Source organism: Alligator mississippiensis, chromosome 1, assembly GCF_030867095.1.
Source record: "Alligator mississippiensis isolate rAllMis1 chromosome 1, rAllMis1, whole genome shotgun sequence".
Classification (NCBI taxonomy): Eukaryota; Metazoa; Chordata; order Crocodylia; family Alligatoridae; genus Alligator; species Alligator mississippiensis.
Genome location: NC_081824.1, coordinates 326,410,085 through 326,429,282, shown reverse-complemented (window position 1 = coordinate 326,429,282; position 19,198 = coordinate 326,410,085). Strand labels below are relative to the sequence as shown.

Below are 19,198 nucleotides of genomic sequence, written 5' to 3'. Positions count from 1 at the left end.
GCCCTTGCCTGTGAAGACTGAGGCAAAAAAAGGCATTTAGCACTTCAGCCTTTTCTGCATACTTGTAGAAATCTTTTTTGTTACCCATCACATCCCTTGCTAGCTACAACTCCCATTGCATTTTGGCCTTCCTGACTTCATCCCTGCATGCCCCAGCAATGCTCTTATATTCTTCCCTAGTTATTTGTTCAAGTTTCCACTTCTTATAAGCTTCCTTTTTGTGACTTAGTTTACTGAAGAGTTCCCTGCTAAGCCAAGCTGGTCTTCTGCCATACTTGCTAGTTTTCCTGCACATCGGGATGGTTTGTTCCTGTACTCTCAGTAAGGCTTCCTTAAAGTACAGCCAGCTCTCGTGGAATTCTCTCCCCCTCATTCTGGCTTCCCAGGAGATCCTGCCCATGAGTTCCCTGAGCGAGTCACAGTCTGCTTTTCTGAAGTCCAGGGCCCTTACTCTGCTGCTCTCCATCCTTCCTTTAAATTTACTGTGCCGTAATAACAGTGCACATGTAGACTGTCACACTTTACTGCAAGCTAATTAGTCAACTCTGCAGTAAAGTGCATGCGTAGATGCACCCAACTTGAGCTAATTCCTGAGGGAGCTAGCATTTGTTTCAAGACATAGTTAATTGGCCTACTAGATGCACACAGCCCAGAGGGGTACCAGATTTAAGGTTGCAATACCACACCATGCAACCAATACAATACTCAGGTGAGTGCTAAGCAATCAGAGCTCATTTGTTCCATAAAAAGCACCACTATCTAAACCAGGCTTGTCCAACGTACAGCCCGCAGGCCGCCATGCAGCCTGCCAAACCATTTTATCTGGCCTGTGGCAGCAGCACAGAGTGCGGAGTGGTGGCGGCACCGCCGCCGCCATGGAGCATGGAGCTGCCAGCAGCAGAGCCGGCGCTGCCACCATGGAGTGCAGAGCTGCTGGCGGTGGAGCCAGCGCCACCACCACAGAGTGCGGAGCAGCCGGCGGTGGAGCCGTTGCTGCCGCCGCCACCGCAGAGCACGGAGCCGCAGCAGCGGCGTGTAGCATGGAGCCGTGGCGGCGTGGAGCACAGAGCCACTGACAGCAGAGCCGCCGCCACCGCGGAGCCACCACAGAGCACGGAGCTGCTGGCGGCGGAGCAGTGCCACCTCCGCGGAGCACGAAGCTGCCAGCGGCGCCAGCGGGGCAGTGGCGAGGCGAACAGGGTTGGCCCGCAGGCCCCAGCCGGCAGTGAGGGCAGGGGACCTGCTTACCCCCGCAGAACCAGGCTCATCAGTGAGCTGGGTCCTGCCGCCGCTGCCCCGAGGGCTGCGCGGTGCGGGGCTGCCCCAGCACCACCAGATTAGACAAGCTGGGCAGCATGTGCAGCTTCTTCTCTGGCTCCACCCCTTGCCCCCGGTGCATGGCCAGGAGAGCTGCAGCATGGCCCACACCCTGCCCGCATGTGTGGTTGGACGGAGGCACAAGGTAAGTTCCCACACGGAGCTGGGGGCGCCTCGGGACCGGGCCGTGCTGGGCTGGGGTGGACGGAGGCATGAGGTAAGTTCCTGTGCAGAGCTGGGGGCGCTTCGGGGCCAGGCCGGGGTGGACAGAGGCATGGGGTAAGTTCCTATGCAGAGCTGGGGGCGCCTCAGGGCCAGGCCAGGGCTGCGGGGTGCACTGTTGCCGGAGCCAGGTTGGCAGGAGGAGCCCAGCCCAGAGGCTGCACTTCTCCCTCAGAACGGGACATCCAGGATGGAGAGATACAAGGGAGGGCACACATGCACACGCACGTGCACATACACACATGTATGCACGCTGAAGTGTGTAGCAGTGAGCAGAGCCAGAACACAGTGCCTTTCTCACCACAGCCAGGGCTGCAGATGGGGGCGCTGGCCAGACTGGGGGCTTTGCACGGGTTCTGTCTGACTCACACCTCTGGCCCTGTTCCCGTCCCCATCCTGACACCTGCAGCTGCATCCTGGCCATGAGTCCCTGGCTGGGCAGGGGCAGCCAGCCCCAGCCTCACACTCCCCTCTCTGCTTAGGGCAGGATGTGGCCAGGCCAGACTGGGCTCTCCACATGGGGCTGCAATGTGGCTGACTTTGACTTAGCCCAGCAGCACACAGTCAGGATGCAGCAGTGGGTGCCAGATTGGGGCCAGAGCCATGAGTCAGAGCAGGGCAGACAGAGCACATGCAGCATCTCCAGCCTGGCCAGCACCCCAATCCCCACCCCAGCCCACAGCGCTTGCTCCAGTGACAAAAGTACCATGCTTCCTGTCAGAACCCATTAATTAGATGCCTATAGCACAGAGGAAAATTCCATTGGTTTGATACATATGGCACAATTTTGCTGTCAATCATTCTGGTGGCAGTAAATAGGTCACAGTGGAAAATTCCGCTATGCCTGAACCCAGTAACCACATGCTACAGTAGAGGAAAATTACACGCACACCACTATTGGCCAGTTCCAAATTATTCATATTTGGCGATTAGCGATTGGCTTGCTAGCCATATAAAAGTTAAGAGCAGTTTCCGCCCAAGTTGGAGAACTCTGAGCACGTGAGAGAGTAAACTCTAAGAAGAACTCCGTATACTTCTCGGAGACCTCAGAGAACACCTCAGAGGCAACTTGGCAGACTGATCACCCACCAAGAACTCCCCGTCACCGACCCAAGTTTAGATGTAAACCAACGACTGCCGGCCCGTACACCTCTGCAGACCGACCTAACGAATCCTGTACCTGTTTACAACTGTAATCTAAGTCAGTTCTCGTCCTGCACTGTAACCATCAGCAGTGTAAGTAAAGCAATCTTAGTTCAACCAATACGCATCGGTGCCTAATTCCACTCCAAGCGTCACTAGTACCCGCCTGCCGTCTAGGGTCCCTAAGACCCCGAACCCCGCGCCGCTGTAACCGGCGGCGACACTTCCCAGCACATCCCAATAGGTGCTTTGGCTCTGTCTGCTGCAACATACATGTGCTTGGAAGCACACACACATGCACATGAATGCACGCACACACACAGCCCCAACCCCCCAGCTCCCCGATTCCCACCAATCTGGTACTTTTGCTTAAATTTTCTCCAGTGGCTGGGACACTGAGACAGCCTATAAAATCTGGGACTGTCTCAGCCAATCCAAGATATATGGTCACCCTACGTATAAATAGTCTAGATTATTCTCAAAAATGCCCATATTTTGTTGCTTTGATTAGTTTCCACTCTGGCTGATATCTTTCCCACATTTGATCTGTCGACTTGCATTATGTTTCTTTCATTCGTTGAGAAGTGAGTAGAAGCAAAAGTGTTTATTTTAGTCAAGTGTTTGGAATCATTTCATTCTTGCTTTTATATTGTTTTTATTTTGGATTTTAAACCACATTTCCAGACCCATTTCATTGTCATGTCCTGCAACTTCATTGGTGTCAAAGGTCACATGACACCACTTCCTGATGTGATACCACTTCCTGTGAGGTCTTTGAATATGGCTCACCGGCCCACTAGGTGATAAAAAGTTCATGATCCGGCCCCACATTCAAAAAGGTTGGACACCCCTGATCTAAACAATTGTTTAATAACAGCCCCTTGTTTTCAACTATAGTGGAACAGTTTCATACCTTACATTAAATGTTCTTTCAGGAAAGTTACAATCAAATGAAAAAAACAGGTCATGTATTTGTATAATCCTGAATCATCCTTGACGGAAAGAAAGATACAAAAATAGAAATGGCTTTGAAGGAACACAGAATATGCATACAATAGCGAATAGAAAAGGTTCAGCAATATATGTAACAAGTAATAGCTAAAATATTAGCACTAAAGAGATTTAGGGTGTCTATATACATTCTTCAACACATTCTAATTAAAAGCATCAGAAGAGGCTCGATTTATCGAGTCTGCTGGAGCGTTCTAATTAGATGCTCCAGCATGCTGCAGCATTACATGTATTCAGCATTCGCATTTCAAAATGGCGATGGGGGAGGCTTTAACTAAAGCTCATCAAATGAGCTTTAAAGCACCCCCACCGCCATTTTGAAATGTGGAACATTGAATACGCTTGATGCTAGCATGTTTTAATTAGAGTGGCTGTGCAGGAGTTGCTCTAATTAACCCTCCCTCCACCCCAGATCATGTGTACAGACACCCTTAAGGTCCATGTTTCCTTCCACACCTTAAGTTTCCAAGCCTCAGGTTTATTCTACTCACCGCACATCTTTTATGTTCTGGGATTTCACAGTACACATTTACCCAAAAAGCACATACAGGCAATATTAAATGTGTGCAATTATGGTAAGCTAATGTTGATATTGTAATCTTAACTTTGGCGTCTTCTAACATTACAGTTTTAACTCTGCAGCTATGATAGTAATAGTTCCTGATAAAAAACAAGACTGAAGCTCCCATCATAGCTTCAGATAGTTCCTTGTTGGTTTGCATTATGATTGTATACATTCACAACAAGAAACAACACACACACTTACTTCTAGATAAACAGAATTAGCATCACGATACCACAAAATATAAAAAAAAAAGTGAGCTTCTAAAATAACTGTAGAGACTCTTTTTGCATTTGGGATATCCTACTCTTTTAGAAAGATTTTCTATATTTCTTTGAGGAGACGGTTGAAATTTTCATCATGAAAATTGCCCCAGTTGGTGTTTCAGTCATGAAAATTACCCAGGAAACCAGGTATCTGGGCAAAGAAAACATGATGATATTACCAGGAAAGCAAAGCTTCAATGTAGGTTGCTAAAGTATTTCAGTGGCTCAGAATGTATTTTATTTTAATTATCCCCCTAAACCAAGAACACTTCTCAGCAAGAATTCTCTATTAGATGCCATGTTTTTATATAGATCTTTCTTAAACTAAATCAAGAAAGTAGTTATTTAAGAACAAGGAAAATATATTTTCTCCATTTTGCTCAAATTCAAAAATGGCTAAACAGATTTTCCTTCAACTTTATAACAACATCCATTTTCAGATTGTGACAAGCATGGAAAATTATAAACCACTTATTTTAGTGGTTGTAAAGTTAACCCAACATGAAAACCTATAATGAAATGGACTTGAAATTGAAACTGTTTCTGTCGTTAATAGTGGTACAATACCTAGTAACCCTGTTTGTAGATTAAAGCCTTCTAGGGAGGAAAAGAGGCGGTGGGGAGTGGGGGGGTGGCAATGAGGGGCAGAAGGAGCACAAGAGAGAGCAGCGTGATGACAAAACTCAGCATATAAAATGTCGTTTGAAATCTAAAAATTCAAATCACCAAAATTCGCCACATACCATAATAAAGGAGGCCCACGTTTTTTGCTCTTTGTGAGTTTTTTATGGCTTTTAAATCTGTAAAGAGGACTTAAATTTGTGTGACAAAAATTGACTTAAAGTTGTGTGACACAAATTCCCTTATTTACACAAGGGATTCAGATTTTACTGACTTTATTGGATCATGTCTGCACAGTCAATTTAGGCTCTATCAAGATTTCAGGATTGATCCTGCTACTGTACACAAAGAAAAGTGCTATGACCTGGACCAGGAGGTGTTTTGGTCCTGACTAGTTTACCCAGTTCAGATACAAGTTAAAATTCAGGCTTTGGTTTAACTTGGGTTAGTGCTCTACATCCACTGTGCAATGAGGATTCATGCCAAAAAATAAAGGAAAAAAATCACTTAAATGTGGATAGTCATCGAAAGGCCTTCCTGCACTTCCCTATGGGAACAGAGAAATTCTCCTGCAGCTGATGGGGAAAAAACCTTAGCACATCAAGGGGAAAAAAGGGACATAAAACCCAACATATGAATGAGCATTGTAGGAACGGTGAAGAGATAAATCACTCGGATCAATTATGTAGTAATGAATCCACTATAAGACTAGCAGGCACAGCATGATTAATGTTATGATTAGGGATCTATCTAAATTACACTGAGGCAAAAGAAAAATTATGGGCTGCTCGTGGTGCCCGGCATCATTTTTGTGGTCTTTTTGCAGCAGCTTCCCCCACTGCTAATTGGCCCCAGAGACCCCACCCCTCACAGCTGATTGGCCAAGAGGCCTGCCCATTGTGCAGCACCATCACTTGCTCCTGATTGGCCGAGAGGGGCATGGCCGCACAACAGCAACCCTCTCAGCCAATCAGCACAGAGGGGTGGGGGAGGGGGGAGCAGCCAATATCTTTGTTGCTCCTCTATAATGCTCATTCATATGTTGGGGGGGCATATCTTCCTTTTTTACAAAAAATAAGGAGAAAGAATGCCTTAGCTACAGCTTCATTGCCCCACCCTGGATCTTTCAAAAATAAAGCAGCACATATGCACCCCTGACAAGATTTCTTTATATAATATAAAAGAATATAGGAAGACAAATCTCCATCCGTGCACATTTTTTCTGCGGAGTAACCTGTAAAGATTTTTATTTATATATCATATAGAGAGGTTGAATGGAGGAAGAAAAATTATAAAAAGACTCTCCTGATCTAAAACAATACTTCTGAGTGAACAGTACATGAAATGCAGGTCGGTCAAGTTCAAAATCAAGTGTAAGTTACTAATGCTTAAAGTTTTAATCCTGTAAATACACAGATGTGACTTCTTTCTCATATTATTATGTATCATCAAGTTACTTCTCCATCCAATTATCAATGGTACCAGGGCCTAGAAAGCTCTCTGGTTTGATTTTCTCTTCTTCTATCTAGGTATTTCTATCCAACTCTTCATTATCACTTTAGTTTTATAACTTCTGAGCAAGGGACTTAAAAATCCAATTGCAAATACATCAAAACAGAACAAGAAACTCTGGCAAGCAAGGTGGTAGGCATAGGTGACCCAAACCATTGATTTAGCTTTTACTGTTACAATATTAAGCGACTGACTCCTAAGGGTGATGAGCTCCCCCCAGCTTCCAATAACTGAAACTGGACTTTGAATGTTTAAAACTTCTGTATATCATGCCTTAAATTTTCACCCCTTCTGGCTGTAAAGATGAGTTGTGAATCAATTAAACTAAAGCCATGTTGTTCTGCAGACTGTCCCTGCATTTATTTATAGTTTTGCCAATAAGCAGCTCAGAGTGACAACAGCAAAACTAGTTTATTGGTCTGCCTCTTTTCAAAACCCAAAGGACAGCAGGCAAACTGACAAGAAAAGAGTCAGTTTTCACCCTTGTTATCTGTAGAAGTTCTAAAAAGTGACTAAGCCAAACAGTAATTCTGTTCATGAAAGAAAAATACCTAAATCAATCGACTGATTGATAGACAGAGTGCTAGAGAGACAGGCTCATCCAATACATGGGAGGAGGCAAAAGAAAAAAGTAGGTAAGCTAACCTAATTTCTCACAATTATCCAAAACCTTTGGTAAAGGAGTGGGAGAAGAAATCTCCTTTTCTCTCCCAAGAGCTAGAAGGGCAAACAGAAAGGCTTCAGATCCAAGAAATATGAAGTTATTTATACAGCTTAATGAAATATCTTCCCTAACCCTTTAACTTAGTTTTCTGTGGCGTCATAATGGCGTTGCCATTATTTTAACAACAGGCCTCACAAAAGTGCAAGGGCTAAAGAGGGTTCTGCTTTGTTCATAAATAATACACAGAGTACTTTAAAGGAGCAAGACTGTAATTTGAAGTGTCCAGGGGAATCCTGGATTATGCTTTTCTCATCTACATCATCACAATAGACAGACTAACCAGAAGATACCAAAATGGAAGTTTCTCCCCACCACATCGCAAACTACCTATCTGTTGTGGTTTTGTGGGGAAGATATTACGTACAGTATAAATGTTAAGTATAGAAAAATAAGCAGTGGACTTTAAAATATTTGTATTATCTTTTTATGTTGTTTAATTACTGCTAGACTTTTCACATTGCGAATGAATTTTAGGCATTAAGATTATGTATCTTTTTAAGCTGTGATCTTGCAAATGCTCACATGCATCTTTCATTTCCATAAGACCATTCACACATTTACCCTGAAGTAGACATATCAACATTTAGAGGATTTAGCCTTAAGTAATCATTAAGCATTTTACCCACTTTTTCACAGGTATTCAGTTTGCCTACAAAGCCATTTAGTCATATATGAAATATTTAATTAAATAAAAAAGTCATCAGAATTAAAAATCAGAATTAAAAAAAAAAGCAATGAGACGTCTGCAACTGATTTAGAACCAGGGTGTATTACTAAGTAGAGCATATATGAGGATGAAACAGAAATGTGAGAATGTCATGATACCCCTCTGCAATAACAAATCTACTAAAAATATTCCCTTGCTAGTTATTAAGCATTATTATAAATCTGAATATCAAACACGGTTGGAAAGCAAAAGTTGAAAAGTAAAATGATGAAACCACCAAATAAGTTATAGGGGTCTTTTTATGCAACTCTTACAAGCCAACTGAGATACTGAATCAAAAACTAGTAACCTTAAAAATCAAATGCCTGTATATGAAAATTTGGCTAGTGTAGCTTACTACTGAAGTCTAAAGTCACCATATACTTTTGATATTTTGTTAAAGATATTTGTGAATGTAAATTTGTTCAAGAACACGTATCAACAGTCAGAAATTATTAGTGCTATAAAAAGAGTCTGTATAAAATGCCAAGGACAAATAGTTAAAACAAAAAGATAAAGTTAACATTCTTCCCTTAGCTTGGCTTCACATAAAGAATTATTATAGAAATCTATGATCAGTGGGCAATTCCACTCACAGTATGTTCTGTACAGTCTAAAAAGACTTGAGCACGTTGCTTCTAACTCTGAATAACCACCTGTTAAAGAGACAATATTTGGGGATCCTACCTGCAGGCGTACCAGCACACTACACACAATGCAACTCTACAAGGGCTCTTGACGTGCTAGCTAGAACATAGTGTGACTTGGGACAGACTAGGACAAAGGGGGGTGGGCAACCTTCTCGGCAACAAATTAGCACCTTACTGTTCCCAAGTGCCACTTCAATCTCTTTCACTTACCTGCACTGTTGCTCAGCTTTATGTTCCCTGTCTTGTGCTCCCAACCCAAGCTGCCACTCAACTTTCTACTTTCTGCCTGTGATGCCAGCCTGATTTGATGCTCTGCTTTCTGTTCCCTGCCCCTAACACCAGGACAGTGTTGCCTGTCCTGTCCCTAGTCTGCTGCATGCCACACACACAGGCTACCTGAGCCAGCTGTGGCACCCATGCCACAGGCTGACCACCCCTAGACTAGATATCCTTTTCCAACATCTTTTTTAATATCTACTATTTGATTTGAAGATAAGTCCATTGATTATCCATCACCTTCCTTTTCTCATTGAGCAGCTCAGTTACAGCTTCAAAGCTATTGCTAGGAGGACATTTCTTCCCATCATACACCTAGGGACACTCCCACTTTGCAATGTATACCTAAGGACATCCTTGCCAAAATGTGTAATTATATTTTGAGATGTCAGAGCAAAGCTGATGCAAAAACAATATTTGTAACAGTAAAATCATTTTTCAGGGGGGTTTTTTATGGTCAGTTTCAGCCTACAACAGATTTTTACAGCTGAGTAAACTCTTTTCCACTCTGAACATCATTGTTCAATCTGACAAAGTCTCAACTATCAGTGTGCTACCAAGACTACAATAATTTAAGTAATGATGCCTCTAAAAGTTACAATATTAGAAATAATTACCTCATATTCACTCATTCAGAGCATTCCCTAATAACACTCTATATGTGAGCCCAAGCATATTTATTTTACCATAGATCTGTTGTCGTATTGTAAAAGCAGAATTATCTATTACCCAAGTCCTTTATTATTAAAGAACAGCTATAAAATAATTCAACATGTTCTTTTCTAAAAAACAAAAACAAAACCTATTTTCTGAAAAACCTAAGTTGAATTCCGCTTATAAAAGATTAATTAAGTGAATGTCAATGAATAGGAGTTTTAATAGGCTCTGGGAATATGATTTAGACTACTTATATAAATTTTTACAGAAATGTATGTTTTTATTATTGATGATGATATGGTGACACATATTTCTGTTTCTCTAAAACTCTGTCCTCACCAAAATAAAGATTTCTCCAAAGTATAAGTGATTCTTTTTCATTAACATACACAACAGAGTATTTTAAAACACTTACAATATTCAAAATAACAAACGATCATAGGATCACAAGAGGGTAGCCTGGAAGGGACCTCACAAGATCATGTAGCCCAGCGTACTGCTCAAGGCAGGATTATTCTGACTAAACCATCCCAGCCAAGTGTCTGTCTAACCTGCTCTTGAGAATTTCCAGAGATGGAGATTCCACAACTTCCCTGGCTAGTCTTTTCCAACGCCTGACAACCCTCATAGTCAGAAAGTCCCAACCTAAATTCCCTCTGCTGTAGCTTGAGGCCATTACTCTTAGGCCTGTTTTCTATAGCCACAGAGAAGAGCCCTATATTCATCCTCTATAACTATCCTTCAGATAATTCGAAGACTGCTATCAGATCCCCTCTCAATCTTCTCTTCTCCAGACTAAATAAATCTATCTATTTCAGCCTTTCTGCATAAGGAATGCTTCTCAGGCCTCTAATAATTTTTGTTGATCCCTGCTGGATTCTTTACAATCTGTCTACATTTTTCTTGAAGTATGAGGCCCAAAACTAGAGACTCCAGGTGAGGGCTCCCCACTGCTGAATAGAGTCAAAGAATCACTTCCCGTGATTTGCAAGTGACACTCCTGCTAATACAACCCAATAAACTGTTGGCCTTTTTCACAGCCCAGTAAACTGTTGGCCTTTTTCGCAACAAGGGCACACTATTGGCTCATATTCAGCTTCTGGTCACTGTGACTCCCAACCCCTCCGTAGTACTACAGCCTAGCCAGTCATTCCCCAGTATTTTCCATGAAATTATTTTGTCCCAAGTGCTGGACTTTCACTTGTCCTCATTGAATCTCACCTTATTGATTATGGACCATTTTTCTAGCTGATCCAGGTCATTCTGGATCCCAACCCTACCCTCCAGTGTCTGAAATTCTACCTAACTTGGTGGAGCTTAGCAAATTTGCTAAATGTGTGCTCAGTCCCATCATCCAAATCATTAATTAAGGTACTAAACACTGAGCCCATGAGAAATCCCACTTGACACCTCCTGCCAACTATACATTGAGCCACTGATGACTACTTCTTGAGCACAATGATCTAGACAGTTATGTATCCACTTTACAACACTTTTGTCTAGCCTGTATTTCCTTAGCTTAATGAGAATATCATGGGAGACAATGTCAAAAGCCTTGCTCAAGTCAATGTAAGTCACATCCACTACACTTTCTCCATCCAAAGAGCCTGTCACCTTATCATACAAGGAAATCAGTAGGCCAGGCATGACTTGCTTCTGGTGAATCCATACTCACTGTTTCTGATCACCTGAAGGTGCTTCACAACAGATTCCTTGAGTACTTGCTCCATGATCTTTCCAGGTACTGAGGTCAGGCTGACTGGTCTGTAATTCTCCAGATCATCCTTCTCCCCATTCTTAAAGATAGGTACTATATTTTCCCTTTTCCAAACATCCAGGATCTCACCTGACCTCCATGAGTTCTCAAAGATAGTTAATGGCTCTAAAATTACCATGGTCAATTCTTCCTGTCCTCTAGGGTGCATCCCATCCAGCACTGCCAACTTGGAGGTGTCTAGCGTCTCTAAGCAATTCCTGACCTAGTAGTAATAGCTCATTTACTCCTTTCACTAAAACAATGTAACAACATGAAGAATAAAAATTAGAATCCCTAACCTGTTCTCCATTTCTCATGGGATAGAGCCCTAAGATCAATAATGAATGAAAACAAGATTCTTTAAGAGTAGTGGAAATACACTGAATGATATTTTACGCCTCTCTGCTCTTTAACTTGCAGACAGCTGCACAGCCTCAGACCTGCAAAAAACACCATATAGGCTGATCCTCCTCTCACACAATGTCCCAGTTTGTTTCATGGGATTCTGTAAAGATGTAGGGATCTGCCTCTGAAGAGATCTTTGAAGAATCAGAGATCACGGTATGCCTAAATTCTTGGACCAGTTTAAACAATCATGGGGGAGTGGGAGAGGGGTGGAGGGAGACCTATAAAAACCTTAACTGACTTAGAAAGTGACACTTATGAAATCAGAACTCATCATAACAGGACACAGGGCCTTCCTACCCTTAGAGCATATTGTAACATTTAAAGATCAGATTCCTTTGCCTAGTGTCTTGTTGTGCACATTCTTGCTACTTGCACTTACTCCCATGCATTGTTTTGTGAGTCTGCTTAATAAAATGTCTCAATTACTTAAAGTGTAAACATCTTGATTAAATAAATCAAAACACATTTAGCAAATGCGGAATAACTTCTGATCCAAACAATCGCTGTTGCTGCTTTCCAAAGCCAAAATGATAAAGTGACTCGCATGCTGGAATGTTCATCTATACTCCTGTCATGTCAAAGTGAGCAGCTCTAAAGTTGTTTGTATACAGCACTAAGAGCTTTTGGTGTTGAGAGCTTTTAAGTTTATTTGGGTTTTTTCCCTTCTTACACTTATCTTTTACCTTCTTCTGCCATGAAGGCTGAGAGGGGACCTGGGAGCAGTTTACTGCTACATTAGGGGAGTACATCAAGGGCTTGGTGAACAACTGTTCATCAGGACAAAGCCGGTCCCAGCTCAGGACAAAGCTGCTCCCTTGGGTAAAACCAGGAGTAATGGCCACAAACTCCTGAAAGGCCATTTCAGGCTCAACATAAGGAAAAGCTTCTTCACAGCTAGGGTGTCCAGACTACAGAATAAGCTCCCTCCAGAGGTGGAGCAATTGTCTACCCTGGAAATCTTCAAGAGTAGACTGGACAGTCGCCTTGCTGGGACCTGACCCCAGTTGTTTTTCCTGCTTGGTGCAGAGGGCTGGACCCGATGATCTTCCGAGATCCCTTCCAGCCTTACAATCTATGAAAGTTTTCAGCTTAGTTTTGAAACAGGTCATACTTGCATGAAACATTTCACTTACAGAGTCTACATCAGTATTGAAATAAAGGATAAGATGTCACTAGTTGCTCTAGAAGCAGTCATTTATAAAGAAAGAAATCTCACTCTACCTTATGATCTTAATTAAAATATGTTCCTTCTAACTGCATTTCACATGCATCAAACACTATTGCAAGTGAACAGTTAACAAAGCAAAACCTATGCATCAAAAAAGAGAGCTGAGAGATATGCAATCATACAATCTTTACAAGTAGAAGAGGACTATAGTAAATCAATTTCCATAGCAATTACCATAAACTAAGAATGCCATCTTCTTTTAATAAGTTTGTCCACCAGCTATAACTGCAGTATACCTATGCAAGACAACCAAACAAAGTGAATAAACATTTGCACTGCTGAGCTGGATTCCTCTTCCAATCTGGTCACTCCTCCTGGGATTTCAACCTATCTGTGCTGTCAAATCAATCTGACATCCCTGGGTGGGAACACTGAAAATACATGTGCCTATTTTGTAAGGAAACCACTGTATGCTGAAGTTTATAAGGTGTCAAACTGGGGAGGGGGCAGGGAGGGAAGTTGGGAGGAAGAGTTTGACAAGAGTTTGACATGCCCAATCCAACTATGTATGGTATCAACCTAAGAAATATCAAAGGCATAAGTTTTCCCCTGCTAACAAAACATATCAACAGCTTTAACTTCATAGCTCTCGCATGTTGTTTGCAAAAGGATCCATGAAGCAGTGTACTTCTTTCAAGAACCCAGGACAGTTAGTGATTATAATTAGGAATGATGGGCCTTGTGACGCCTTTCAGTGTGAGCCGCATAAATGTTGATCAGTGTTAATGCTAGCTTGGAGTTTGGAGCAGCCACACTTTCAACTTTGGCACGCATCTGTGAGGAGTGGCCATACCTTAACAGGAGCTGGGTACTGCGGATCAAAAGCTAATCCTGCCCTGGAATGGTGTAACTGTGAGCCGCAAAATGGCTTTAAGCCACTTCAAGGTGTTAATGTGTGGACAATCCAGGGGTTAAGAGCTCCATGAGCTGCCCAAAATTACTGTGACAATGCCCTACCATGGCTAATTCCCTGAGCAGGCATGCTTGCCTCTTCCTGAATGCAACAACAAGAGACAGAGAAAAACACTAGCAAGGGGCTTCATCTGTATGGGCCCAGGTACCTAGCTCAGTTCTGACAGACCACATAGCAAAGACTTTCTGTCCCCATGGCACTTTCCATGGCTCAGCCCAGGACAAAAACACAAAGCTCCCTCAGCTCCCTCCAGGTGCGCTCTGCCAGACAGCTGCACCCACTCACCCATCCTCTCCAGCAGGACAAGAAGAGCACACGCCCCAGCCCCTGGGCCTTCTGGCTAAGATCAAATGAGACCACGGGTAGGCATCTGAACCTCAAAGTCTCCTGGACTTCAACAAAGGATGCCTGCCTGGATTTGGCAAGTATCCAAAACCCCACACCTGTGGGCCTGGGAGTGAGACTTGGGGGAGTAGATTTGTGCTGGGGCTGTCTGCTGCCAGGAGGCCCCATGGGCAGCCCCACTCCTGCTCCCACTCTCGGCCGTCTGCAGGCAGCCACTATCACAAATGCCACTAGGACAGGACGGGACAGGACACCCCACAGCAGAGAGGCAAGCGAACCCCTGCAGGCTCTGGGAGACCAGCTTTACAACACCCGCTGGGCTGAGGGGCCAGGTCAGGCCAGGGCTGCCGGGACTGCCTTCACCTCAGCAGCACTCGCACCCCCAGATACACCAGGGAGGCTGGGGGCAGCCTTCGCATGACCTTCTGATTCTTAGGGGAGCCTGTAACCATGGCAGGCAGAGGGAGCCACCACCACTCGAGTTGCAGGGCAGGCTGGGGGGCTCTCGTCTCTGATGGGGCAGCTCGGCCCCCCATATATTTCAAACCGGGCCAGCCACAGCCCCTGCCCGGCACAGAGGGAGCTCCCCCTTGCCTGTATGGCACCCTCCTAGGGTGGCCATCATAGAGGATGATCCGGTTGCCCTCTACCGATACGAAACCGGACCCTTGAACAGAAAAACAGAGGACGTCAAGGCGCTGGGTTTCATATCACTGGACGCCAGCATAGCAGCAAACTGGACTGTCCTCTGTGGCGGCCACCCCACTGCCCTTCCACTCTCCTGTCTGCCCCATACATCTCAAGCCCACTACCCCGCTTCCCCGTCTTAAGGCTTAGGCTGGGGGGTAAGCCCTACCTCGGCTTTCCAAACCACGTAGGCGGCGGCGGGGGCGCCGGGCGGCGGCGGCCCCTTCCTCTGTTGCAGCCACCTCCGGGGCGAGAAGAGGCTGTTGGCGGGGCCGGGCGGGTCCCAGGCCGGGCTCCTCTTGCCGTAGTCGAAGTGGCAGGCGTCGTCGGGCGACAGCGGGGTGCTGGGCGTGGAGAGCGAGGCGCCGCCGCCCCGCAGCAGCAGCAGCAGCGAGCGGGACGAGGCGGCGGCCAGGCAGTCCGCCCTGCCGCGGGGCAGGCGCCCGCCGCCCTCAGCCTCCTCGCGGCCCGCGCTGCCCACCAGCGCCGGGTCCAGGCTGCGGGTCTGGCGGAGCCGGCGCTTGCAGGGGCCCGGGGCGGCGGCCGGGGCCGGGGCCGGGGCCGGGGCCGAGCAGGAGAAGACGCTGTTGAGCAGGCTGTGCGCGGACATCGCGGCGCCGGGCGCTCAGGGCGGGCGGCGCATGGCGCTGCGGGGGGAGCGGATAAAGTGACATGCGAGCAGGGAGGGAGCCCGGAGCTGCCGTCCGTCCCCCACCCCAGCTCCACTAGTGCAGCATCCCCTCAGGCGGCCGAGCCCTGGATCCCGCCACAAGAAGCCAAAATTCAGCCCCCTCCCATCCTCGGGAGTGGAGGTTAAAGCCCGCCCGCCCCACAGTGCAAGACTGCCCCCCGCGCAGAGCCAGGCGGGGTTTCGTGCCCGCCCCGCAGAGAGGGGCAGCCCCCGCCCCGCCCCGCCCCGCGGGTACTTACGAGCCCCGGGCAGCGGTGAGGGCGGCTCGCTCGGCTGCCTGCAGCAGCGTGCGGCGCTCGAGGCGGCCGGCTCCAGCAGCGGGCGGCGCCGCGATCCGCTCCGCGCTGCCCCTCGCAGGCAGCATCCCGCAGGGCGGCGGGGCCGGGAGGTGTCTGCCTGCCCCTGCGCCCCGGGAGCCTGCGAGCGGCGCGACCGCCCTCTGCCCCGGGCCGGGCCGGCGGTTCTCTACCTTTTTGGGCCCGGGACCCATTTGGAAACACCCACGGCCAGTCCCCACTCAGTGCCCCTCGCTCCTGCCCCCAGGCGCCAGTGTGGGGGCACCCCTGGCAGCCCCTAGCAGGCTGGAGCTCTGCCAGCCTGCAAAGGAAAAGCCACTGTTCCCTACCTTTTTCTCCTTTAAGGGAACATCCATTTTTAAAGTTTGTCTGTAACCCTTTCATGTATTCTTGACCCCCACAGGCGACATGTATGGGGTGCACAAGCACCCCTTGAGAGTGCTGGTGCCCCCCCTGAGAGCGAGCGCTCTCAACTTAGGTGACAGGCAGAGGGGGCAGGCAGAGCGATGGTGCCCCCCCCCCCCCAAAGCTGCTGACAATTCTGGGCTCAGTGTCCAGCCGCGGGGGGGGGGGGACCCTCCCGGGGGGGGGACCCTCCCCACAACCACTGCTCAGCAATCGGCAGCAGGGATAACCCCCCCACCGCCAACAACCCCAGGCCACCTGCGGACACTCCCCTCGGCCAGCCTGTGTCACCACCTGCAGGCAGTTGCTGTGTCCCCCCAACCTCAGGAGGCACACCCATTTTTGGGTTGCAACCCACGGGTTGAGAAACACTGCTCTAGGGCATTAGACCAAGTGAAGTGGGGAGACAGGCCCTAACATCCTTACTGGCAAGAGAGGCAGGAGGAGAGGGAAATCACCAGCTCCATCAACTGTTAACTGAACACCGGATAGATGGAGGCTTGAAAGGCATAAAGGGTATGTCCACATGAGCCGGCACTTCACAGCACTTCAAAGGCTTTTGAGATGCCACAAAACACCCCCCTGCGCAGGTGCTTTGGTTCTCCCCACTGCATATTTTCAGCATGGAGCCAAATTAAGATACTGGAAAATCCTAGTATAAAAAAAAGTATGCCAAAAGTGGCGTGGCGCATGTGGCAGCCGCATGCACCACCTGAAACAGGAGCCTGGTCAGCCAGAGCCACACTGGCTGCCAGCCAGGCTCCACACACCTGGATTGCTGCCACTACAGCCCTCAAAGGCCCCCAGGTGAGGCTGCTGGGGCCAGCCCAGAGCACGCAGGCAGTGGCGCTCCCTTGGGACAACTAGCTGCAGCACAAATATGTCCCACTGCTAGTTGTCCCCAGGCAAATGCACATTCCTGCTCATGGGGACATGCCCAAGCTATACACAAAGCCCACAAGCTCCTGTAAAAGATTGGGGATGCTGAACCAAACCTAGGGGCAACAACTGAGTGGGCTGACTGCTAGGAAAGATCAGACTTAGTAGTCCTACAGCATTTTAAACCAATACCAAATGAGTCCCCCATCAGGCACAACCTTGACAGAGAAGTGTGGGTCAAGCTGAACAGACTGAGCTGTGGCTGTGGATGCTTCAAAACACCACTGTGCAAGATGAACATCTTGGACAGGCCCCTGTGTGAATGCAGTGTCCAACAAAGAATGCAGCACTTCATCGGAAGCTGCAGTCTTTACAAATGCCCAGATGGGGCACATAGAGTCTATCCAGTGAACCATAATACCAGACAGTGGCTCATAGATTTGGAAGCTGATATCTGATGCCATACAAAAGAGAGAGTACCACTGAAGATGTGCAAGCAAGGGGTATAAGCTGTCATGAAGAATGGGGGCAGCAATGGAAGGACAGCTTAGCCTTCTGCCAGGGGACTGAAGGGTTCAATATTCCTGAGGTTCCCCTCAGAATAGCTCCCTTCACACTAGCTTGCACACCGTAGCAGAAACCTGAGGATATTCAATGCCTCTGGAAGTGCCCTTCACAAATCTTCCACACTCTCAGGCACTCCAGGACAGTGAAAGTCTTTCCTAGGAGGATAAAAGAACAGTTCAACTCAGGAAAACAGAACATGTATCAATATACATACATACACACACATAAGTATGTTCGGCTCAGACATCAGGCACAAGAAAGGTAATAGTCCATCTGCTTTCAAATGAAGCATTCCTCTCACTCTCCCTATGCTATTTCACTATTTTTGAGAACTTCGCCCAGTGTCCTCCTTTTCTAATCTCAGGAAGCTTCCCCCGCTTCCCTTAAGGGACTGTTCCCTTACCTAATTCAGGAGCTGTACTAGTTACTTCTCACTTAAGGTTGCAGGTATTTCTGGTCAAAGCCTCATTTAGAGTCCTCATTACTGTAATGCCCTTGGTAATGTTTCATGGTTATAAAAAGACCCAAAAAGGCCAGATCCGATTCTAGCTAGGAGGATCAAAGTGGCACTTGAATGTCTAAATGGGTTTTTATTCTACTTTGTTCAAGTTTCTGAAACACCTACTTTTGCAAAGAGGACTCATAATAGAGATAATATCTTTTATTAGACCAACCAGATTTTTGCAAAAAATATTCTTTAATTGCAAGCTTTTGGGCACAAACACCTGGAAAGCTTGCAATTAAAGATGGTTTTTTGCAAAAATCTTGTTGGTCTAATAAAAGATATCATCTCCGCTATGAGTCTTGATTGCTTTTTCCTCTAGACCTATACAGCTACAACCTGGATACTCTTGCAATGCATGTTCAAAGCAGGAACGGAAAGGACCCACCCACCTTTTCCATTAACAGGTTTCCAGGGATTCAAGCAGTAGATCACATCATACTTAGATGCCCAATACCTGAAATAGTATCCGGCCCATAATACTTATTTGACTTGTGGGGTTTTTTTGCAGCTACATGAGAGGGCCAGCCATCCAATGATGGCTTACATAGGGCACAGACTTCTTTGCCAAGCTGTTAGCTGTATACCTGACAGAGTAGCTGGTATCAGCTCTCTACTTCCAGCTTCCTAACTTATCAAGGAATATCATTGTGAATAGAAAAAGTGTGAAGGGGTGATGTGGGAGGAAAGTTATTGGGAACTGAAGATGCATGAAGAGCAGAGTGAAGTCATGGCTATCTTGGATAATATCCTCTTCCCTCACACCCTCAGCCAGGGAATCCAGTTGTGAAGTGCACATCAAATCTCTGCTCATCCCCTCTCTGATTCTCTTTAATTGAGGGAAAGACCCACCC

At 46.5% G+C, this 19,198-nt stretch overlaps 1 protein-coding gene across 1 annotated transcript in view; it reads right to left on the bottom strand.

The window, feature by feature from the left end:
* ARHGAP6 (Rho GTPase activating protein 6) overlaps nucleotides 1–15,738 on the bottom strand; it is a 556,002-nt gene extending 540,264 nt beyond the window's left edge. Inside the window, exon 1 of the mRNA XM_019495006.2 lies at nucleotides 15,174–15,738. Coding sequence (XP_019350551.2) covers nucleotides 15,174–15,614 — 441 coding nt within the window. The 5' untranslated portion in view covers nucleotides 15,615–15,738. The remainder of the gene's footprint in view (nucleotides 1–15,173) is intronic.
* Between the last annotated feature and the right edge of the window lie 3,460 nt (nucleotides 15,739–19,198).